Genomic DNA, 25,764 nt, shown 5'->3' with positions numbered 1-25,764 from the left:
ATTATCAGATGCACTCACGGTTGCGTCCGACGTTTTTCTCAGGATTGAGGAGAAAGTGGGTGTTCACTTATTCAGCCTGCGAGTGCTTCTCCGGTGCTCCGGTTCAGATGAGCTCGCATCCTACTGTATCTACCAATCAACACACGGCTCATCTACCAATCAACACACGGCTCAGGACAGAGCATCATTCCTGGTCACTGCGAGGAGTGCGTTCATATTAATGTAAAGCTGCTTCACTTAGAAAGTTAAAAGCCTAGTGAGAGGGTGAGAGTGTAGTATAGAGACGCAGAACCTCCTTGTCGAAATATCCGACGGATTTCTAATTGTTGGTTTTGAATCCACTGTGCTTGTCAGGGGCTCGATGGTTGGACTGGTCACAGAGCTGCGCTGTTGATGAAGACGTGCTTTGCACACTACTTCACACACTTTACCCTTCGTTTTTTATCCCTTTTTTTTCCGTAAGATGCCAAGACTTGGTCCGTCACACACTGCCCATCTCAAAGCAGGCGGCTCATTGGGAAGGACGCCAGACCGCAGGCTTTCTCATCTGCAAGTTCAGTCCAATAAATTGTGACGTAGGCTGTCAGCGTTGGAATCAGAAATCGATACTCAAGAAAGGGACGCGATATTCTTCCGGAATTTTAACGATCTTCTCCCCCTCCGTCCTGATAACTATGCGAATTGGCCGTGAGTTGGAGTGTCACTGCTACGCGCATTTTGGTCTGGAACACTGCTGATAGTGACAGATTATTGTTGTTGAGTGTCCATGCAAGACTTGGGCTGGAAACATGTCTGCTCACTTCTCTGAGAGGATCACTGCTATCAGAGATGGCATTTTGGTCCAGCACTTCGGTTTTTACCTCTAAAGTGCCCCGGAAAATCTTATTCATGTTCACCCTCTCCCTCTCTGTCACCTACTTGTTTTATAGCTTGATGAGCTGTTACAACTCGTTACAGTTCCCCCTGCAAGAGAACTACGTGTACCAGGGGAGGCTGGTGACGGGGGAGACAACTTTGGTGACATTAAGGGAGAAACTTTATTCGACATCATCCCAGGGCTATCTCGACGAGGGATTGATCGAGGCGACCGATGGTGAGAAAACTATTGCAATTTCCACTGCAAAGGACAATGTGGAGACCGAGCACAGAACGCAGGAGTGGGATAGGACCCAAGCGTCTCCAACCAAAGCCGCCTCGGTGAATCAGTCCGCGCTGGAGCGGGAGCACCAGGACTTCAGCACCACGGACAGCGACCTCAGGGTGAACTGCACCTCGGATTACGGGGAGAAAAAACTCCCCCAAGCCATTATAATAGGGGTGAAGAAAGGAGGAACCAGGGCTCTACTGGAAGCTTTGAGGGTCCATCCCGACGTCAGAGCCGTTGGGAATGAGCCGCATTTCTTCGACAGGAACTATGAGAAGGGGCTGGATTGGTACAGGTGCGAACATCCACATTCACGATATTTCACATCCCGCCTGACTTCCATAGCAATCCAACTTCAGCCATACAATGCGTCAGTGTTTCTAATAACAGTAGCCTAATACAACTCTTAGGCCTACTATTACTACACTGCTACTACTAATACTACTAGTACTACTACTACTACTACTACTAGCCTACTACTACTACTACTACTACTACTACTACTACTACTACTACTACTACTACTACCACCACTACTACTACTACTACTACTACTACTACTACTACTACTACTACCACTACTACTACTACTACTACTACTAACACTACTACTACTACTAATACTAGCCTACTACTACTACTACTACTACTACTACTACTACTACTAATAATAATAATAATAATAATAATACTAGCCTACTACTACTACTACTACTACTACTACTACTACTACTACTAATACTAGCCCACTACTACTACTACTACTAATAGTACTACTACTACTACTACTAATAATAATAATACTAGCCTACTACTACTACTACTACTACTACCACTCCTACTACTAATACTAGCCTACTACTACTACTACTACTACCACCACTACTACTACTACTACTACTACTGCTACTACTTATACTACTACTACTACTACCACTACTACTACTACTAGTACTAATACTACTACTACTACTACTACTACTACTACTACTACTACCACTACTACTACTACTACTACTACTACTACTATTACTACTAGTACTACTACTACTACTACTACTACTACTGCTACTACTAATACTACTACTGCTACTACTATTACTACTACTACTACTACTACTACTACTACTACTACTACTACTAATACTAGCCTACTACTACTACTACTACTACTGCTGCTACTACTACTACTACTACAACTACTACTATTACTACTACTACTACTACTACTACTACTACCACTACTACTACTACTACTACTACTACTACTACTACTACTACCACCACTACTACTACTACTACTACTACTACTACTACTACTAAATACTACTACTACTACTACTACTACTACTACTACTACTGCTTCTACCACTACCACTACTACTACTACTGCTACTACTACTACTACTACTAAATACTACTACTACTACTACTACTACTACTACTACTACTACTACTACTAAATACTACTACTACTACTACTACTACTACTACTACTGCTTCTACCACTACCACTACTACTACTACTGCTACTACTACTGCTACTACCACTACTACTACTACTACTACTACTACTACTAATACTACTACTACTACTACTACTACTACTACTACTACTAATACTACTACTACTACTAATACTACTACTGCTACTACTACTGCTACTACCATCACCACATCAAACACCACTTTTACTGATATTTATATAAATAACAGTCATTATATATGTTATAAGCCAAGCCAAGCTATTTTTCACAAGGCCTTGCAGAGCAGTTTTCCATACTGCACATTAAGCTGGAGGCATATTCTTTAGCACCAAGACTCTTTATAATTATTGAATTCCACTAAAGAGACCTAACAAAATAATCAAAGAAATGCTGTAGAATCCACGGCAGCTCTCTGCACATCTTCACATTTCTAGTTTTGAAATCTCCCAACTAGCCTTTGTAACCTATTGACATTTCCCTCACAAAACACTATTCAAACACGCTAGACAAGAAAGAGAAACCTATTTGAGTTCTTCATCCACAGCTCTGCGTCTCTCCTTTATGTCGCTGTGCAACAGGTCTGCTTGTGAAAGGCAGTCGGGGGTTGACATGACCTAATGTACGTCAGAACACAAAATCACGCTCCCCACTGTAGCGTACTGTTGTGTTCATGGTGTAGGTGTGAGCCGTCAGTCATAACGAGCTAGTTCCTTCATTGATTTAGCTCAGATCTCCTGATGCCCATGAGCTGTTTATGTGCATTTACAGTAGCCTACATTTTCCAATTTCCATACTCTGCTCTCATAAATTAGTTTATTTCATTAACTGCATGTGAGAAGAACTTGTATCAATCCAATTAATATGAAATAAGATAGAGACCATAAATATGCCTCTAACTGTATCTACATACAGTACAATACAAATATATATTTTGTATTTGCAAAACGTTTGTTACAGGCTTGAATGAGAAGTGATAATTTAATTCAGCTAAAGCAGGTTAGATTACCCTGATCCCAGCGTCCCAGCGGTCAGATTCACGTCCTGCCCAGGCCAGGTGGACTGGGTGAGCCAGCAGTGCCGTGTTGGTCCATTGTGTCATTGCCTGTTTAGTGATTTACACACGCTCTGTTACGGGAGTGAAAACAGGAGAGGCTTCTGGGTTCAGTCCTGCTCCCTGTGGCTCAGGCTTAGTGGAGCGTCACCCTTTCCCTGCGATGTCTGACCAGGGGAATGCAGGCTTTTTAATGGACTCACTGAGCTGGGGAGAATGAAGCCAGCGTGTTGGAGCGGGTCCTTGCGTGCCCAGGGCTGTGTGGGGCTAGGGGATCAGGGCTCGGGGCTGGGGGCTCTGGGAGGGGGCTGGGGGCTCGGGGCTGGGGGCTCGGGGCTGGGGGCTGGGGGCTGGGGGCTCGGGGCTCGGGGCTGGGGGCTGGGGGCTAGAGGCTCGGGGCTGGGGGCTGGGGGCTAGAGGCTCGGGGAGAGGTCTGGGGGGTCTGGGCTGGGGGAACATCTGACTCCATCTCTCTGCAGAGGAACATCGGAGCTCCCGGCTGCTCATTCAGCCTGTGTTGTGTTAATGCAGCCATTTCATCCTGTTTTCTGTGTGGGGCTCATTAGACAGGAAGATGACAGGCTTACATAAATAACACCAACGTGTGCTTGTGTGTTTTAGTGCCCCTGAGCAACCAAATCCCTTAAGCGTTCTTCCATTTATTCAGTGAAACGTTAACCTCGGGATGATGTGTGTGTGGAGGAATTAAAGAATCTGCTAGCTTAGGTTTTGTACTCATGGGATGGATATATCCAATCTGCCTGTTCTGTCGGACTGGGCGTAATGTAATATTATAGTGTGACAGGGAAAAGGGTTCAATGCAGAATTATCACTGCATGTTGGACAAAGCATGTCAAGACAAGACTGCTCTTCCTTTGCAGTTACATTTGTGCCGCTTCAAAATGAACAACATTAACAGCCTATTTTCCTGTGTTAATGCAAAGCACAGTGGGATCAAAATCCTGCTTTATTCGTTCACTGAAATGGTGCTCAACTCATGATCCGCCTCTCAATGTTGATTTTAGAAGCTCCGCCCGGTTATTGTACAGTATCATATCAAAGAGAATGAGTCAGTTTAAATTTGCCTTGGTGTCACATTTCTGAACATGTAAAACTATGAGGGAGCGATATTAATAGAGACCAGCAATATTAATAGAGACCAGCAATATTTATAGAGACCAGCAATATTAATAGAGACCAGTAATATTAATAGAGACCAGCAATATTAATAGAGACCAGCAATATTAATAGAGACCAGTCAAGTGATGTGTACAATAGTACTGGACATATATGCATACCATGCTATATACAGAAGCCCAGAATGCATAAGGAATTCACAAATTATATTTGAAAAGCTTTTCTTTTTATGCCTCATCCAGTGAGCATATTACCACAAGAAAGAGGTTCATATTTTTCTTGAAATACAATTCTGCACCCTGGTCACATTTATTTCACTGCCTGACAAAATGTGTAAAATCTTGTCAGGGAGGACCTTCTGCCTTGTTAGACTTCTTACCGCTTCTGGAGACAAGCTATTATTTTATGGACTAGGTCATTTTTTAATGTGTCATGTTATAGCACTGCCATCATTGGAAGAATCGCACCACTGCTGGGAAGCCCATCCTGCTTTAAATAGGCACAGAAAAACCACACAGGATTCATTGAGCTATTTAGATATTTATGAACAACTCTATCGCTTGTAAAACAATTGATTCTCCAGGAGATTATTTGTGTTTCCTACTCTGCAGAAACCCTATTCTGGTGGCGCTCGTTGCCGCATGGCTGTACAGCGCCGGCGAGCGCTCCAGACCCTTGATATGTCATCATGTTGTCAAACTGAAACCGTGTAAGCAATAAAAGCGTGAGGATCTGTGACTGTAAATCTTCCGAGTTGTTGTGCGCGTTTGTAAGGCGATGTTATGTGTTGCGGAACTGTAGTGTGACACAGCGTTCAGATCTATACAGTAGCAGGATTGGACTTGGTCTCTGCTATTGTCCATGGTTCTGTTTTCACTCATAACCCTCACGCAAGATGGATGCTTGTTCTCTCCATTGATTTCAAATGATAGCCTTTAGAAAAAATGTCAAAGAATCAGCCTTGCTATCACTGAGGACGTTTCTCTTTGTCGGAGGTAGAATGCCTTCTGATCAAGAGGCACGTGGATCCCGGAGCCCACACAGTAGTTCTGGCGCTGCCAAGGCCGCACAATGAGAAGCTTGCATGCATTCTCCTCTCTACATTATCATGGAGGGTTTCTTGTTTTGCATGGCGCGCGGCTGCTGAAAGGAAATGCTCGTGGGTCGTTTCTCTCCTGAATACTAAACCCCCATCATGTCGGGAGTGTCGGAGCGGCATGTCTGACTCTGCTGCAGGGGGACTGTAGGACCGGCGTGTGCATCCAGCTCTGCTCTCACCCATCAGGAGTGAGACAGGACCCTCTGACAGGAAGTGAGACACAAAGACACGGAGCCACAGCTGAGCACGGCAGCAGAGAGTCTGAACCGGGCGTTGACCCCGTGTTTATCCCCCCCCTCTCACCCCCCTCTCACCATACAGCTCCACACACAGCCCCGCCCCTGACTCCCCCCCTCTCACCCCCCTCTCACCATACAGCTCCACACACAGCCCCGCCCCTGACTCCCCCCCTCTCACCCCCCTCTCACCATACAGCTCCACACACAGCCCCGCCCCTGACTCCCCCCCTCTCACCCCCCTCTCACCATACAGCTCCACACACAGCCCCGCCCCTGACTCCCCCCCTCTCACCCCCCTCTCACCATACAGCTCCACACACAGCCCCGCCCCTGACTCCCCCCCTCTCACCCCCCTCTCACCATACAGCTCCACACACAGCCCCGCCCCTGACTCCAGCTCCACACACAGCCCCGCCCCTGACTCCTGACACCCAACCAGGGACCACTGACCCAGTCTGGGGGGAGGAGGGGGGAGGAGAGAGGGGAGGAGGGGGGAGGAGAGGGGGGGGGGCGAGGAGGGGGCGGGAGGGGGGAGGGCCAGACCCCTGCAGGCTGGATGCCGTCCCTCCTTGCTCCAGCTGGGCCTCTACATCCTGCTCTTCATCAGCGTGGCGGTGTCTGCCTGCTCTTCATCAGCGTGGCGGTGTGTCTGCCTGCGCCTGATAAGGCCACGCCAAGGCTCGCAAGGACGCACCTCTGGGCGCCTTCATGCCAACGCGGCAGTCGTGGAATTAAGCTTTTTAATTAGCAGCATGCCCCAGTGCATGCTGGGAGAGTGGACTGCTGCAGTCAGGTCTCTCTCAACCCGCCCTCTTCACTTGATTGACCTCTCCAGCCCCACGGAGCTCAGGGCCCCCTCCACCCAACACAACAACAACAACAACAACACCTTCACTTCCTGTCCCAGCGTCTTCCAGAACCAGACATGCCTCAGCGCCGCGGCACCGATGGCGTCCAACAGACACAACGATGAAAAAGTTTTTGTGTCTCCCGACAACATGTCACAGGAACGGATGTGCCGATGAACAATAGAGCATCTGTTCAGTTTGCTGCCTGAGGAGTCTCCATCAACCTGGATGAATGTACAGAGTAATGGAATAATCAATATCAATTTGTTGTGTTCTGCATATTGGCCCTTTTTTTCTGCTGTAGCTGTTTGTTTCATTATAAATGTCATATTTTAGTCTGGATAATAGGAATAAATAAAAAAATGCTACTGCTATGTTTTAGCTCCAGTCGTGTCTGTGAGTGGCACTATGAAGCTCTGCTTGAGGAGCAATCCACAACACTTGATCTTTTTAGCTCAATCATATCTCCAGTAATTATCAGAATACGTCTAGTCGTCCAACATCCACACGGTGCTAGAATAGCCTGATGAGGCTTTCCTGCTGCTAGGGAAGAGTGTGTGTGTGCTTTCCTGCTGCTAGGGAAGAGTGTGTGTGTGCTTTCCTGCTGCTAGGGAAGAGTGTGTGTGTGCTTTCCTGCTGCTAGGGAAGAGTGTGTGTGTGTGTGCTTTCCTGCTGCTAGTGAAGAGTGTGTGTGTGCTTTCCTGCTGCTAGGGAAGAGTGTGTGTGTGCTTTCCTGCTGCTATGGAAGAGTGTGTGTATTCCCTGCTGCTATGGAAGAGTGTTTAGGGAAGAGTGTGTGTTTTCCCTGCTGCTAGGGAAGAGTGTGTGTGTGCTTTCCTGCTGCTATGGAAGAGTGTGTGTTTTCCTGCTGCTATGGAAGAGTGTGTGTTTTCCTGCTGCTATGGAAGAGTGTGTGTTTTCCTGCTGCTATGGAAGAGTGTGTGTTTTCCTGCTGCTATGGAAGAGTGTGTGTTTTCCTGCTGCTATGGAAGAGTGTGTGTTTTCCTGCTGCTATGGAAGAGTGTGTGTTTTCCTGCTGCTATGGAAGAGTGTGTGTTTTCCTGCTGCTATGGAAGAGTGTGTGTTTTCCTGCTGCTATGGAAGAGTGTGTGTTTTCCTGCTGCTATGGAAGAGTGTGTGTTTTCCTGCTGCTATGGAAGAGTGTGTGTTTTCCTGCTGCTATGGAAGAGTGTGTGTTTTCCTGCTGCTATGGAAGAGTGTGTGTTTTCCTGCTGCTATGGAAGAGTGTGTGTTTTCCTGCTGCTGTGGAAGAGTGTGTGTTTTCCTGCTGCTATGGAAGAGTGTGTGTTTTCCTGCTGCTATGGAAGAGTGTGTGTTTTCCTGCTGCTATGGAAGAGTGTGTGTTTTCCTGCTGCTATGGAAGAGTGTGTGTTTTCCTGCTGCTATGGAAGAGTGTGTGTTTTCCTGCTGCTATGGGTTAGGGTGAGATGGGTTAGAGTGTTGCTTTGTGTCGGGCTGGCGCCGTCCCTTTTGTGTCACTCTGGGGTCAACCTTCAGGGGATCACTCTCTCTCTCTCTCTCTCTCTCTCTCTCACTCTCTCTCTCTCTCTCTCTCTCTGTTGTGGCACACGTATTATGAAAGAAGTAATACTGCTACATGTTCTGTGGCTTAGAGAGAAACAGAGTGAGTCACTGTGGCTTAGAGAGAGAGAGAGAGAGAGAGAGAGAGAGAGAGAGAGAAACAACACCGTAGGCTAGTTTCATTCTGTCCTTTCCCCTCTTCAAAATTCACATGCTCTACTCTCTCTCTCTCTTTGTCTCTCTCCCACTCACTCTCTCTCTCTCTCTCTCTTTCTCTCTCTCTCTCTAAAAAATGCTTTATGAGGACGATGGCTACAATCAAGGTCCTACAATGATCCTCCTTTAGATTACAGTCTTCCTTTCCTTTGATATGCCAACACAGTGTACTGGTGGCGTGGCTCGGTTTAACATTACAGTCAGACACACTTTAATTGTCTGTCAAAATACAACTGAAGTGAATTCAGCGCTGCCTTTTCCTTCATCGTCAGTTGGAGAGACGGGGCGTCTTCACAGCAGGCCTGTATTTCTGTCCCACGTCCTGAACGGATGACAGCCTGAACGGATGACAGCCACAGCCTCGCCTGCTAAATCATTTATTTTGGACCAAAAATAAAGTATAAGCTGAAGTCATTTTAAGCTTAAAAGGATTCCTATCTCAGAGGGATTATTTACTTGCCACAGAATCGCCATGATGTGCTTCTAGTTAGAAGGAACAATGATTCCATTTGGCAGAATGCTGCTGTACAGCCATCTTTAAACCTCTGTGAATAATACTTCCTTGGGACAAATAAGCATGTCAATCATGTTTGTCAAGATTCCAATTTTGCTTTGGCCTGTCAGCGAGCGCTGTGCACGCCAGGCTGGTATCTGTGCTGAGCGATGCGATCCGCACACACACCCCGAAGCACGCTGATGCATCGGCTCAGTCCGTCAGCACAGACAGGAATGGCCATGAAGCCAAGACACAAGGGCTTCTGGGAGAATGTTTCAAACATGCGCCAGGACCTGACATGTACTTTAGGAGTGTGTCACGCTGAGGAATGTGGGGGTCTGGAGATCATAACTTCTCTCTCCCTGCTCCAGCATGATTCTCATTCTACCTGCATGTCCCCGACATGTTAGTACCTGAACACAGCACACACAGTACCTGAACACAGCACACACAGTACCTGAACACAGCACACACAGTACCTGAACACAGCACACAGTTCACAGTACACAGTACACAGTACCTGAACACAGCCCACACAGTACCTGAACACAGCACACACAGTACCTGAACACAGCACACACAGTACCTGAACACAGCCCACACAGTACCTGAACACAGCACACACAGTACCTGAACACAGCACACACAGTACCTGAACACAGCACACACAGTACCTGAACACAGCACACACAGTACCTGGACACAGCACACACAGTACCTGAACACAGCACACACAGTACCTGAACACAGCACACACAGTATCTGAACACAGCACACAGTTCACAGTACCTGAACACAGCACACACAGTACCTGAACACAGCACACACAGTACCTGAACACAGCACACACAGTACCTGAACACAGCACACACAGTACCTGAACACAGCACACACAGTACCTGAACACAGCACACGCAGTACCTGAACACAGCACACGCAGTACCTGAACACAGCACACACAGCACCTGAACACAGCCCACACAGCACCTGAACACAGCACACACAGCACCTGAACACAGCCCACACAGCACCTGAACACAGCACACACAGTACCTGAACACAGCACACACAGTACCTGAACACAGCACACACAGTACCTGAACACAGCACACACAGTACCTGAACACGGCACACACAGTACCTGAACACAGCACACACAGTACCTGAACACAGCACACACAGTACTTGAACATGGAATCTGGATGGCTTTTCTTTTTGGCCCTTTGAAAAACTGCAACCATATTTTTCATGTCTCCCCCAACATGTTTGAATCAGAAGGCAAAGTTACACTATTGATGTGTGCAATCCTTTGAGCTCAAATACTTTGTGCACCACTGACGCCACCCTAGCTCAACTCCAATCTGACGGGCTTAATTCAATTATATCAGAGAGATGTGCAGACACTCCGGAGGTGTGAGCTAATTCCTTTATCCACACCCCTGAGTCACTGTCACAAACAAAGACAAACACACTCATTGGCTTCCAGGAGCTTGTTTGCTGTGATTGTCCCGTTGCCTTTGAAGTTTATCAGTGCTTTATGCTATTTATTATTTATTCATGCTCTTTTCCTCTGCCTGAAATCACCATGGGGTTTTCCACTAGAATAATTTTAGCACAGTGAGAAACAATGTAGAAGCTGATTATAAGATGTGTAAAATGCGTATAACACAGTCCCTACATAGCATTGGCTTAGTTACACAGTCCCTACATAGCATTGGCTTAGTTACACAGTCCCTGCATAGCATTGGCTTAGTTACACAGTCCCTACATAGCATTGGCTTAGTTCTGATGCCGACTGTGGACTGGGTGGATTTTGAGGAAGGGAGTTCTGTTTGTAGAACACTAATGAGATTTAGGTCTTTATTTAGGTCATTATGAAGCTTATTTGATCAATCAGCCCACCGTCATACAGCGCGTGAATCGTTAGGCTCTACTGGTATTTTGATTAATTTTGATGTAAAAGTGAAAGTCCGTAGTTTAATTACAAGCCCAAGAACATCATCATCAACATGCGCCGTGACATTAGGGTACCGATACTTAGAGGAAACTCATATCAAAAATAATAGCAACCAATACCTGGGTATACATGGGTTATAAGTAATATGCATCAATACCTGGGTTATAAATAACAGGCATCAATACATGGGTATACATGGGTTCACATGGCATTGTGGGCCGAATGGGTGATCTTGGGCTCTGCTCTAAGCTACCTATCTGTTGGTGTATCTTAGCTCCCTACTGTAGCTAGCTATGCTAGGACCGAGGACCATAATCTAGCTAGCTATGCTAGGACCGACGACAGTAATCTAGCTAGCTATGCTAGGACCGAGGACCATAATCTAGCTAGCTATGCTAGGACCGAGGACCATAATCTAGCTAGCTATGCTAGGACCGAGGACCATAATCTAGCTAGCTATGCTAGGACCGAGGACCATAATCTAGCTAGCTATGCTAGGACCGAGGACCATAATCTAGCTAGCTATGCTAGGACCGAGGACCATAATCTAGCTAGCTATGCTAGGACCGAGGACCATAATCTAGCTAGCTATGCTAGGACCGAGGACCATAATCTAGCTAGCTATGCTAGGACCGAGGACCATAATCTAGCTAGCCGCAAGCATTCTAATTTGAAGCAGTTAATCTTCACCATCGTTATTACATCAAATTATTTGGGGCCTAATACTCGCAGTTCTTCTACAGTAGGTGGCTAGTTAGCTAGCTAAATCAATCCTTCCCTGAATGCCATCGATTACATGACCTAGCTAGAAGCTAACAGTGCATCCTAGCCATGGATGTATTAAACATTGTGAAGTATCTGCCAATGTTAACACCGCCCTGTCATTCTGATCCGCTCCAGAATGTAAGGGGTTCTTCCTGGGCCCAAACTACACCCCTCCACCAAGTTTCATGATCCTCTCCAGAATGTGAGGGGTTCTTCCTGGGCCCAAACTACACCCCTCCACCAAGTTTCATGATCCGCTCCAGAATGTGAGGGGTTCTTCCTGGGCCCATACTTCACCCCTCCACCAAGTTTCATGAACATTGCTCTGGTAGTTTTAGCTGTAATCCTGCTGACTAGCAGACTCTCATACACGCCACTGAAAGCAAGCCCCCCCCCTGGGCTTGGCCTGGCGCAGGGAAGAAGGAAAACAGTTTGAGACCCGGGTTCATAGAGGCGGTGTTGAGTCAGACAGGGTTTATAGAGACTGTGTTGAGTCAGACAGGGTTCATAGAGGCGGTGTTGAGTCAGACAGGGTTCATAGAGGCGGTGTTGAGTCAGACAGGGTTCATAGAGGCGGTGTTGAGTCAGACAGGGTTCATAGAGGCGGTGTTGAGTCAGACAGGGTTCATAGAGGCGGTGTTGAGTCAGACAGGGTTTATAGAGACTGTGTTGAGTCAGACAGGGTTCATAGAGGCGGTGTTGAGTCAGACAGGGTTCATAGAGGCGGTGTTGAGTCAGACAGGGTTTATAGAGGCGGTGTTGAGTCAGACACCTTTGAGACTTGGACTAAGCTGATGAAATGCAAAATAATTTAGGGATTATGCTAATTACTAATTGGTGTATCAGAAGGTGATTGTTTTTCCTGGATAATTTGGATTATTGGTATTAGAGATTTAGGGTAGGGATGGTGTGCCCTGCCTTTTTAATAGGGCCACTGTCTCCTCCCAACCATGAGAAGCTGACTCTCAGCTAATGAGGGGGATATTTTCCCTTCATTCCCCTTAGTATGCTGCGTCACAACACACACACACACACACACACACACACACACACACACACACACACACACACACACACACACACACACAGACACACACACACACGCACAACAGAGCGCTAGAATATGGCTCTGACAAATCATGTCATAGATACATTCTAGTATATTTGAAAGAGAGAACATTACCTTTAATTGTATTTTTCGCTGCAAAGGGTGACTGCATGCAGCTCCTGTGCACTCCCATCATCTGTGATTATGTTTGATTGCTTTCCAGGAGCGCCGTCATGCTAACATGCTAACATGCATATCTGGATACACAGACAGAAAAACACACATGTAATCATGTATTTCCCCCGATACTCATTTCCTCTGTTATTACAGGATATTCTTACATGTATGAGGCATTATACTGTATCTCTGGAGAAAGACATGTCCGTACCTCTTATTAATATTCAGTAGGAGTAGACAGAGAGACAAAAAGAGAAGTGAATACCTACCAGCCTGTTCTCCTACTGGTGTGACTCAGTCTCCTCATGTCTTTACCAGGAGAAGTGAATACCTACCAGCCTGTTCTCCTACTGGTGTGATTCAGTCTCCTCATGTCTTTACCAGGAGAAGTGAATACCTACCAGCCTGTTCTCCTACGAGCACAATTCAGCCTCTTCATGTCTTTACCTGGGAGCTGCACTTGGGTATTCATGTCCTTCGTCCTCAGGATGTCTCTGACAGTAATGTCCGTAGCGTCCAATCGACCCACAGTTTGTCTCCCACATCTATGAGACAAGATGAGGGAGAATCTTAAGTATGAATTGATTTTTGAGTAAGCATACATTTACCTTCAGACACCAGGCAGAACATGCTTTCGCTGTGCTGTGTTGTTAATTGATCCCTGTGACGAACATGGAGGAGGATGGGCCTCCTGTTGTTTGATTCAAGGTCATTTTGTCCACAATCCTATACAGGGTTCTGGACTCTTTAAAGGGGCCAACTAACCATGCAGGTGCATGTGGGCACAGGGGAGAACGTCTCAGTGCTGAAACTAACGGGTTTATTTAATTTAATTTAGTGCCGGGGCCCCTGGATCATGGCCCCTGGATCATGGCCCCTGGATCATAGCAGGCAAGCTGACCACAGTGAAAGTAAGGCAGCTCTGGGAAAATAAAGAAAGATTCACCCTGTTCTCAAAAGGGCAGAATTCAGAAATGTTCTTGATATACAGTAGCAGGCCGGATAAATTCAGCTACAGTTGGTTAGAGGGACTGTTCTCACCTGTGATCAGAACCACTGATGGGATTCTCTGGATGAGCATCAACATGTGCTAATAATGAATGTGTCTTTGATGCCATTGTTGTGGCGCTCCATCATCAGACCATATCTGTTTCTTTCCACATTGTCTCCAATTAGCAGTCTTGGAATTTCTGAGGCAATCTGTGGAATATAAAGCGATGCCATCCCAGCAGCCCCTGGCTGAGTCTGCTGAGCGCGTGCACAATTGTTCTCTTTTTCTTTTAGATCTGGTTTGTAATAAGCCTACTTTCTACAGGACTAAACAGGAACACAGTGCACCTTGGGTAAACACAACACGCTTCAGGGTTTTGAAAATTAATGTGGCGTGATAATTAGATAACCAACAGAGCGATGCCAGAGGATGGAACTCTACACCTTGTGTTTAATAACAGATAGATTAATTTGCTGCTTATAATGGACATATGTTTGTTCTTGGTGTGTTATGTCTCTAGTCTGGTTGAGCCGTCTCCTTCTGCTTTCTGATGCAGATGGATTATCACAAACTCATTCCCTGGATGTTTTCACTTCCAAGATATCTTGGATTGTGGTGGCCAGGCAGAGCGAAGTGTAGCGCCAGAGCCGGATTAAAACTCAAGTAGAAAGTTCACTGGGAGTTTCTCATTAGCTGATGATGGGTGTGGCCAGTCAGCAGTCTGGAATCATCATTTTGCGAACATCTATTCAATTGCTATGAATAGTACATGCAAAGCACTGTTTATACAATTCTCCATCACACCTGTCTGTCTACCCAACACTTTTTTTTTCACATTAATGTACAATGCAAATGGAACGGTGTTAGAGTGGAACTGTGTTAGAGTGGAACTCTGTTAGAGTGGAACGGTGTTAGAGTGGAACTGTGTTAGAGTGGAACGGTGTTAGAGTGGAACTGTGTTAGAGTGGAACTGTGTTAGAGTGGAACGGTGTTAGAGTGGAACTGTGTTAGAGTGGAACTGTGTTAGAGTGGAACTGTGTTAGCGTGGAACGGTGTTAGAGTGAAACGGTGTTAGAGTGGAACGGTGTTAGGGTGGAACTGTGTTAGAGTGGAACGGTGTTAGAGTGGAACTGTGTTAGAGTGGAACGGTGTTAGAGTGGAACTGTGTTAGGGTGGAACGGTGTTAGAGTGGAACGGTGTTAGAGTGGAACTGTGTTAGAGTGGAACTGTGTTAGTGTGGAACGGTGTTAGAGTGGAACTGTGTTAGAGTGGAACTGTGTTAGAGTGGAACTGTGTTAGGGTGGAACGGTGTTAGAGTGGAACGGTGTTAGAGTGGAACTGTGTTAGAGTGGAACTGTGTTAGTGTGGAACGGTGTTAGAGTGGAACTGTGTTAGAGTGGAACTGTGTTAGAGTGGAACGGTGTTAGAGCGGAACGGTGTTAGAGCGGAACGGTGTTAGAGTGAAACTGTGTTAGAGCGGAACGGTGTTAGAGCGGAACTGTGTTAGAGCGGAACTGTGTTAGAGCGGAACGGTGTTAGAGCGGAACGGTGTTAGAGTGGAACGGTGTTAGAGTGGAACTGTGTTAGAGTGGAACTGTGTTAGAGTGGAACGGTGTTAAAGTGGAACGGTGTTAGAGTGGAACTGTGTTAGAGTGGAACTGTGTTAGAGTGGAACGGTGTTAGAGTGGAACTGTGTTAGAGTGGAACGGTGTTAGAGTGGAACGGTGTTAGAGTGGAACTATGTTAGAGCGGAACGGTGTTAGAGCGGAACTGTGTTAGAGCGGAACTGTGTTAGAGCGGAACGGTGTTAGAGCGGAACGGTGTTGGAGTGGAACGGTGTTAGAGTGGAACTGTGTTAGAGTGGAACTGTGTTAGAGTGGAACGGTGTTAAAGTGGAACTGTGTTAGAGTGGAACTGTGTTAGAGTGGAACTGTGTTAGAGTGGAACGGTGTTAGAGTGGAACTGTGTTAGAGTGGAACGGTGTTAGAGTGGAACGGTGTAAGAGTGGAACTGTGTTAGAGTGGAACGTGTTAGAGTGGAACTGTGTTAGAGTGGAACGGTGTTAGAGTGGAACGGTGTTAGAGTGGAACGGTGTTAGAGTGGAACTGTGTTAGAGTGGAACTGTGTTAGAGTGGAACGGTGTTAGAGTGGAACGGTGTTAGAGTGGAATGGTGTTAGAGTGGAACTGTGTTAGAGTGGAACGTGTTAGAGTGGAACTGTGTTAGAGTGGAACTGTGTTAGAGTGGAACTGTGTTAGAGTGGAACGGTGTTAGAGTGCAACGGTGTTAGAGTGGAACTGTGTTAGAGTGGAACTGTGTTAGAGTGGAACGGTGTTAGAGTCTAACGGTGTTAGAGTGGAACTGTGTTAGAGTGGAACGGTGTTAGAGTGGAACTGTGTTAGAGTGGAACGGTGTTAGAGTGGAACGGTGTTAGAGTGGAACGGTGTTAGAGTGGAACTGTGTTAGAGTGGAACGGTGTTAGAGTCTAACGGTGTTAGAGTGGAACTGTGTTAGAGTGGAACGGTGTTAGAGTGGAACGGTGTTAGAGTGAAACTGTGTTAGAGTGGAACGGTGTTAGAGTGGAACTGTGTTAGAGTGGAACTGTGTTAGAGTGGAACTGTGTTAGAGTGGAACGGTGTTAGAGTGGAACGGTGTTAGAGTGGTGTTCACTTTCCTGCAGGCAGTCTGAGCACAGACATGCCCCTCCCACCTCACTCATTCAAACATTGTCGAACAGTTTGTGAAAGTATGTCATAAGTGGAACTATTTGAACTATTTTGATGATTAATAATGCTTAAAAAGAGGGAAAACACAGTGGTGTTGAGAGGAGCTTTGTCAGTACAAAGGGCCCGGCCCCTGGCCCAGATAAATGGAGCCCCACAGGGCCAGACACGGCCCCGGCTCTCGCTGGCCTCTGCCTTTTGTTTTCCAAGTCAAGGGTCTTTGCTTCCGTCTAGCGTGTGCATTATGTGAATTTGAAAGACACAGCTCCGCCACACGTTCTGTCAATTTACGAAACCCAACAGAGCAAAATCCTGGTGTGATAATGTGTGTAATCATCACGCCTCCTATGGCACAAACACAATGATGGAAACTGCAGTCGGCCTTTGAGCCTTTGGCCCTAGCAAAGTAACAAACGAAACAATTAGTATTAATGGGCCGTCAATCTCATTGACGAGGCCATTGATAAAATCAAGCGGTAGGCTATGCTTTGAGTAGCAACCACTCGCAGCGACCTCACCTTTTTCGTATCCTATTACAAAAACACACTCATCAGTCCGACTCCAACACTTCCACACCCCTACCAGCAAAAACAAGTGCTCTGGAGAACTGTTTTAATAACTGCACCATGGCTGGAAATATTCAAATAAACGTGAACCACCCGAATTATGCCTTATGTGAACAAGGCCAACCCAAATAGGCGAGATAGCCTATGTTGCCTGGCAACCATTTAATTCAGAACTATAGCCCATCACGGAAGATGTTGTAAATACTAAAATAATAAGAATGATCAGTAAATAAATGATTGAATGTTACTACTGAGTGTTTTTTGTGAATATATATATGTAGTAACCGTTGTAGTAAAGCAATTGACCACTCAAGGCAGTGGGTTACAGGGGATTTTACCTCCGCTATGATGGCGTCAGGCCTAACAACGCCCCCTAGCTGTGGTAAAATCCCCTGTAACCCACTGCCTCTCGTTCTCAATTGCTTAAATACACTAGATGCTAACATGCTAACTCCACATGGATTCAAATACCGCGCTATGATTTTACTTTGCTATACGGTTTATTTTATGTATTTAATATGAGAACATGTTCTGTCTGCAATGTGAGAGTACGGTACCGTCAGTCATCTAGTCAGCCATCTAATAGATAAGATATAATTCTGACAAACAAATAAAAAATATATTAATTGAGACACTAATGATATATTAGACACTATGGATACTGGATCAGCATTGCTGAGCATGGTTGTAATAATAGCTTGTGTGTGTATGTGTGTGTGTGTGTGTGTGTGTGTGTGTGTGTGTGTGTGTGTGTGTGTGTGTGTGTGTGTGTGTGTGTGTGTGTGTGTGAGGTTCTGTTGACCTTCCAGCCTGCTTGCACCTTATGAGTGGTGATGACCCACTGGTTTGACTGAGCATTGACAAGACGCTCCAATCATCCGTGCAGCGTCTAGCTGTGCTCTCTCCTCCTCTGTCTCTCCTCCTCTGTCTCTCCTCCTCTGTCTCTCCTCCTCTGTCTCTCCTCCTCTGTCTCTCTTCCTCTGTCTCTCCTCCTCTGTCTCTCCTCCTCTGTCTCTGCTCCTCTGCCCCTGTCCTGGTCCAGTCTCTGTCCCTGTCTGTCCTGGTCCAGTCTCTGTCCCTGCGCTGTGTCCTCTGTCCCTGCGCTGTGTCCTGGTCCAGTCTCTGTCCCTGCGCTGTGTCCTGGTCCAGTCTCTGTCCCTGCGCTGTGTCCTCTGTCCCTGCGCTGTGTCCTGGTCCAGTCTTTGTCCCTGCGCTGTGTCCTGGTCCAGTCTTTGTCCCTGCGCTGTGTCCTGGTCCAGTCTTTGTCCCTGCGCTGTGTCCTGGTCCAGTCTTTGTCCCTGCGCTGTGTCCTGGTCCAGTCTTTGTCCCTGCGCTGTGTCCTGGTCCAGTTTTTGTCCCTGCGCTGTGTCCTGGTCCAGTCTTTGTCCCTGCGCTGTGTCCTGGTCCAGTCTTTGTCCCTGCGCTGTGTCCTGGTCCAGTCTTTGTCCCTGCGCTGTGTCCTGGTCCAGTCTTTGTCCCTGCGCTGTGTCCTGGTCCAGTCTTTGTCCCTGCGCTGTGTCCTCTGTCCCTGCGCTGTGTCCTGGTCCAGTCTCTGTCCCTGCGCTGTGTCCTGGTCCAGTGTCTGTCCCTGCGCTGTGTCCTGGTCCAGTCTTTGTCCCTGCGCTGTGTCCTGGGGGTGCTTGTATAGGAGAGCCCTCTGGCTGAGCTGTCCTGTTTATTTCTGCAGGCCCTAATGTCTTGATTGAACGCCTCTCAGAGGTCAGATATTGCGCTGGCTGGCAACCACAGCCCACTTCCTCCTTCACTGCCCCATTAATAACAGCAAACAAATCAGGGACACGCTGTAAATCCCCTCCCTGGCGGAGTGGAGCTGTTTGGACGGCGGATGTGGACATCTTCATTACAGGGACGGAGTATATCTCCAAAGGAAACACCAGCCATTTACATTCTCAATCACATGTGCAGAACGTGTCCCATGGCTGCTCACGGTCGTGGTCATATTCCCTTCAGGGTGGTTAAAGCCACACCAGGCTCTTCAACAAGCCTCTGAACTAGATCTTATTTTGAAAGAGAATCTCCATTTTCTTTTACGTTTTCCTCAGAAGAGGACTGGCCTTCTGAGGATTCTTTCCTCAGCAAATGTAGGAAATGTACCTTTGGAAAAGACGAGCCGTGAGTCCAGTCAGCAGCGCATCAGCCCAGGGGGTCTGGACACGTCTTCTGGGGTGTTGACAAGCGTGTGCGCTGTGGTATGGAGCCACCAGACTATCAAAAAATACATCTACCCAATCTGCTGCAAAGCAACATTAAATGAAGAAAAAAAATGCACTGTAGCAAATTGAACATTTTCAGACAGCTTCGCCCAACCGTTCTGTGGCTGCCTGATTTCTGCACAAACATATCAGATTTCCCTTCATCAAACGAGGCGGATGTGGTCAGACAGGAGAATTATTATTGTTGTCAGCATAAGTTTATCTCGATGTAGCCCTCAGTAATCAAGTTTATCCAGCAAGCACATTCCATTTGATTCGAGTGCAATTGCAGTCAGAGCCCTTGAATGATATCTGAGAGAAAGGGTTAGATGCTGACAGCAGACTAGGAAAATAGATTCCTTACAGAGCCTTAAATATGTTCTATTATGTTTTTGCAGAGGGTGAATGTTATTCGTTTGAAAAGCTACTTCTCTTTGAGGTATTGCATCTCTATACGTGTCTCTATGGTTCTGACTGCATCTTTACCTGGCTGAGGCACGGCTGCTTTCTGAAGCGTCTCTGGAAAAACATGTTTACTCTCACAGCTCTCTCTGTCGTCCACCTGAGCACGACTACAACATAATGACAACATTATCACCTCCATTCTCTCTTTCATTATTGGTGAAGGCCACTGGTAGGGCTGGGTTCAAAAATCTTTTATTTAATGAATGAATGAATAAATGAAGGAATGAATAGTTCATTAATTCCTTCAGTGATTCATTCATTCATTCATTTTTGGAAATCAGTATCGATACCCAGCCGTAGTATTGATGTGTTGCATAACTTGGCAGTCATGTAATTAAGGTTACAGCTAAAAAAAAACTGGTTTTAGTAACACTAACCGAATCGATATTGAATCGAATCGAATCGAATTGAATCATGATAATCGATTCTGAACCTTGTGAATCGGAATCGAATCGATTCTTGAAATTCGAATCGCTACCCAGCCCTAGCCCCTGGGCTCACAGCAGGGGTCCCCAGCGCTCGCTGGAGGAGACAGGGTGACCTCCACAGGGTGGCCTCACATTTAGGAAAGAGTCTCTGAAAAGATGTGTATACAGACCTGACTGTAGCTGTGATCATGAATGAATGATGCCCAGCGTCGCGCCCCAGTAGGGATTTGAGCCGTAGTGCTGAATCAGTGAGGCAGATGTCTACGTATACAGAGAAGGAAGGTCGCATATCTGAGTAACCCTTCCTCTTCCTCTTCCTCTGGGGACTGGAGCCTCTCAGCCAGCCCTCACTTAGGGATGCTGATTTACAGCGTTGCCAATGACAAAAATTGTGCTGGAAATGCATCGGACTACGGTCCTCTACTCACACTCTTCTCCACATTGTTTATACCCCATTAATCTCCCTGCATCCTCCCCTTCACTTCCCTCTGAAAGCACAAAGCGCCGGCGGCTACTCTCATGCAACACCGGCTCCCGCTGCCCCTTACAGAGAGAGCAGCTCCCCCCCTCTGCCCCTCATAGAGCAGCCTCTCCCGCTGCCCCTCACAGAGCTGCTTCCCCCCTCTGCCCCTTACAGAGAGAGCAGCTCCCCCTCTCTGCCCCTCATAGAGCAGCTTCCCCTCATAGAGCTGCTCCCCCCCTCTGCCCCTTATAGAGCTGCTGCCCCCCCTCTGAACAGCCTCCCCTCTGCCCCTCATAGAGCAGCTTCCCCCCCTCTGCCCCTCATAGAGCAGCCCCCCCCTCATAGAGCAGCCCCCCCCTCATAGAGCAGCCCCCCCTCATAGAGCAGCCCCCCCCTCATAGAGCAGCCCCCCCTCATAGAGCAGCCCCCCCCTCACAGAGCAGCCCCCCTCCCTCACTAGCGCTCCCACAGCGGGACCTCTGTCCCAGCAGAGCAGAGCCAGGACAGGACTCACCGCTGGAGAGGAGAGATTTTGCCATTCGTCTCATAATGTGGATGATACTGTGAAAATTAATTTAATCTGGAGTGGAATATTAATTTCAGTGCTTCAAAATAATGAATAAAATAATGGAGTAATCAAAGACTAAGCACTAATTACATACATGAACAAAGGAGTGTTTTTAATGGAGATCAACATCAAAGTTATAGTGTAGGACTCGACACAAATGGGATCCTCTGGGAGTAATCATGTGTGTGTGTGCGTGTGCATGTGCGTGTGTGTGTGTGTGTGTGTGTGTGTGTGTGCGTGCGTGTGTGTTTGTGTTCATGGATAATATCCTCCATGTGGATAGTCCATGACTCATGCTTTGCTCAACATGTTGTTCTATTCCGCTGATTAATCATGTTGGTCTGCCCCACTGAATAATCATGTTGGTCTGCCCCACTGAATAATCATGTTGGTCTGCCCCACTGAATAATCATGTTGGTCTGCCCCACTGAATAATCATGTTGGTCTGCCCCACTGAATAATCAACATCATTAGGAATTCTATTTCTCTTCTGCGCTATTAAACATGAACAGGCTGATACGGCGGCAGGACTTGGCAGAAGGGACTTGGTCTTGATTTGCTGGGGAACCAATGAAATGAGTTGGCAGAGGCAGACATTCTCTCAGATGTTCAGACGTATGAATTATGCAGAAACCAGCTGTTCCAATATTTATCACTATATATGTGTGAATATTGTTGAATGCGTATTGGGAAGCTACTCTACCGTCATTATGTGTTACATATTCAGGCATATTTTGATTGATTACTGACTGACGCTCAGTCATGAAATGCGAGTATTAGATTCAACACTTCATGGACAGTTTTCAGTGTTGACATTAATTAAGTACTTTACTAATTACAATATCCCAATAAAATGTTTTCAGTTGCTCAGTTGAAAACATTCCCATTACGCCACTCAACTGTCAAGTGAAATGAACGCTTAGACAGCTGAAAGAGTGAATGGATCTGTGTTTTCCTTTTTTATACCCAAACTAAATTATGCACTGGAGCATTGTTTATGCGTCAAACCAGCAGCCTCGTTCCAGAATCCTGCTCACAAAGAGCTCAGCATTAATTGGCAACACCAAAGTGGAGACTTTGCAAACAGACACCTTCCTCCCTCCGTCCACTATGCAAATAATATCCAGTACGGGAAAAGCAGAGCCAGCTGTCTTTTAAGTCTCATCCCCTCGGTTCGGATGCCAAACCCAGTTGAGCTGTGCAGCGTTTAACCTCTGCACCCCCGATCCCCACGGCTCGGGCAGGAATATCCTGACTGAAATGTATGCAGTGGTGGGCGGGCGGGCGGGGAGCTGAATGAGGGATTGTGAATGACGGTGAGATAATTGGGTTCTGCTGCAGCTCTCCTCCTCCCCCCAGACCTGGGAACAGGGATGGGGGGGGGGGGGGGGTGAGCTTACTCAGCAGAGGAGCATATTTGAGGTGGGCAAGCACCGCCCCCCCCCGCTACCTTGTACTCCCATAATGGCCCTTTAGTAACTCTGCCTGAGTGTGCTGGATGTGTTACGTGTGTCTTACCTATATTGAGAGCTGCTCCTCAGCCCGGCCGTCAGCTGCCCCAGAGGAGGGTGCTCTCCGCTCCGTGGGCGCTCCAGGGTGAACCGGGGGTAGCTGCTAAGTGGGGCACCTTGTTTACCCGCGAGACGCTCACAGCACTGACACATGCTTTCACTTTGACTAATAAATCATTGAAGGTCTGATGTGCATCGATGGGAACACGGTGTCAGTTCTGATACTTTATTAGCATTTCTGTCGCAAGGCTTTACGTTTAACAGAACTCCAGCTGCAAGGCTCAATTCGCACTGCCCGTCGGCATGACAATGACGAGTCATTCCTCAAACTGACAGGCTGTCATGACGACATGTCCACTAGAAGAGAAGGGCGGGAGACGCTAGCAAACGAGAGCAGCTCACATCCCGGGACGCCCACTCACTCAGTCCTCAACTCTGTCCTCATCGCTTAGGATCGCTGGTCGGGAGGTTCAACTACATTTCCAACATTTGTGTTATGAATATGAAAGTTTACTTTCTGTGCCCTGGAGAAGCCTTGTTTGTGTCACACATGAGCATCATGAAGTCAGAGGGAAGCAGGTCACAGATATGGCTGCTAACTAAACTGTGAGAGGAGGGTTTATGAATTTATCAGTCGCAGTTGTTAAATTTGATAAGCTGCTCTCTCCATACAGTGATGAAGAGAGGGACAAGTACACTGTAATCAATTTTAAGTAGATGCTGCTTTTGCTGCTGACAATCATAACCGTTCTTTGTTTGAAAAGGCAGCTGTCTTTTTGAAGTATGTGATTCATTTTGATTGAGTGTGAAAGACTTGATCTACGACCTTGGCTCGCCACCTTGCTTGGCGCTGCAGCAGCTGCTTACCTTAGGTCCTTAACACACTGTTAATATGTTAATGAGAGCAACTCATATTCAGAGCCTGGGGTCCTCATATTGATACCTGTCTGTCAGTCTGACGCCTCCCTGGGGTTACGAACCCACTAGAATCACTTGTGAATTTGACCTTCACACAGCGAAGGGACAGAGCGCGGGTCTGCTACAGTACACACAGGATCAGACCCTTTAAATAGGATTAACGCTTAATCAATTTCTTCTACATTGTCTTTCACATCAACAATAAGATACGATGAATGTTACTTTGTTTAGTATACTCAACATACTTATTTCAGCAAAACATAACTGATGAATATAACCATCATTTGCCAGTTGGGTATCAAAGAAAATCATCAACATAGAAAAGAAACCCATGAATGCATTTGTTACATAAAAGCATAAATGTAATCATGAGAGGACAGTCATTTTGTTTGTTTTAGTATATGTTTGTTTGTTTTAGTATTGCATATCATAACAACATAAGTCCAAGCTCCGTCGTCCCGTGGGTTGGCATGTTTCTCTGATTCTCTTCCAGAGCTGGTCGGAGCGCGCGCTGGGGGCTCGACCTTTGACCCGGGGCTGTTGACCTACATGGCCCTGAATAAGGCAGATCCTCTTTGTCTTCTTCTCCCAGGGCTGCTGATCTGAGAACAGGGAGGAGAAAGAAACGTGCTTTAAGAGACATGCGCTCCCGGCTGTGTTTCATTCCTTTACTCATCTGAGTACTGGGATTCAATCTCTCCACATCCATGTTTTGGATATGAAAATAGAGAGATAGAAAAACCCTTAGATACTTTCTGGTAGTATAGAAAACAACAATGTGGTCTTCTATTATCAGTCAGGATATTGGAGATATATATATATATAGATCTCAGCAGGCAGGCTTTTGTTCTCAGATGTCATTTTGCCCTTTGTCAAAACATGCCTGAACAACCTCATGTTCAAACATGTCCTCTGTACAGAGAGAGAGCAGATCAGAGGAGCATCAGTGATAAAAGGCCTCTGCAGAACGAACCCACACAATGACTTTGACTAATTACATGTCATGGATCGTGGTGTTCAGGTTCTCAATAGGGTTGCAACGGGGTGGAACAGTACATTTCTTGGAAAATGTCTAGAAATTTGCCATGGGAAGTTAAGCTCAGGAATTTTGGACATTTTTAAACTTTTTTTCTGTTGCAAAGGTTAGCATATAAAAGGGAACTTTAAAAAAAAGACAAATATTTTAGGATTTTATCCCATTTTCACACTATTTGGTAGCAAATTTACCCTGACCTACAGTAGTGTCCAATTACCCCCTTTTAGCTGTTATAGATGGTGGTGAGTGATGCAGGAAGAGGCGACTCCCTCACCCTCTCAGCCCACGGCCGTATGCTGTCACCTGACCAACCCTCGAGCCCAGATTAGACTAACCACCTCCGGGGAGCAGCGGCCCAACAGGCCCCTCCCTCCGGGATCCGGCCATACTCTGATCTGGAGATCCGGCCATACTCTGATCTGGAGAGACCGCCGGTCCTCAGTGGGCAGCTGCACCAGAACACCAGGCTTTAGATGTAATCAGGGCCGGACTGGGTGAATATTTCCTCCCGGGAAATGTAGCCCCCGTCAGGCCACGAGCTGAGCCGACGCGGTGAGATGGAACACCCTCAGATTCGTTTTGTTGACGGGGGGGGGCTGTTGTTGGCCGTATTTTACTGCTGCTCACTGGGTACACTGACTCTCTCACTCCATCATATGTGTTGCTGTACATATTTT

The 25,764-nt window shown here is 46.7% G+C and overlaps 1 protein-coding gene across 1 annotated transcript in view; it reads left to right on the top strand.

Moving 5' to 3' along the window:
• Nucleotides 1-766: 766 nt before the first annotated feature.
• Nucleotides 767-25,764, top strand: part of hs3st4 (heparan sulfate (glucosamine) 3-O-sulfotransferase 4) — a gene marked incomplete at its 3' end in the record, with an annotated part of 85,935 nt that continues 60,937 nt past the window's right edge. Inside the window, exon 1 of the mRNA XM_084437897.1 lies at nucleotides 767-1,439. Within this exon, the coding sequence (XP_084294023.1) occupies nucleotides 829-1,439 (611 nt within the window). The 5' untranslated portion in view covers nucleotides 767-828. The remainder of the gene's footprint in view (nucleotides 1,440-25,764) is intronic.

This window comes from Borostomias antarcticus, assembly GCF_949987555.1.
Source record: "Borostomias antarcticus genome assembly, chromosome: 5".
Classification (NCBI taxonomy): Eukaryota; Metazoa; Chordata; class Actinopteri; order Stomiiformes; family Stomiidae; genus Borostomias; species Borostomias antarcticus.
The sequence above is the reverse complement of the archived record's forward strand: the minus strand, read 5'-3'. Positions and strand labels throughout refer to the sequence as shown.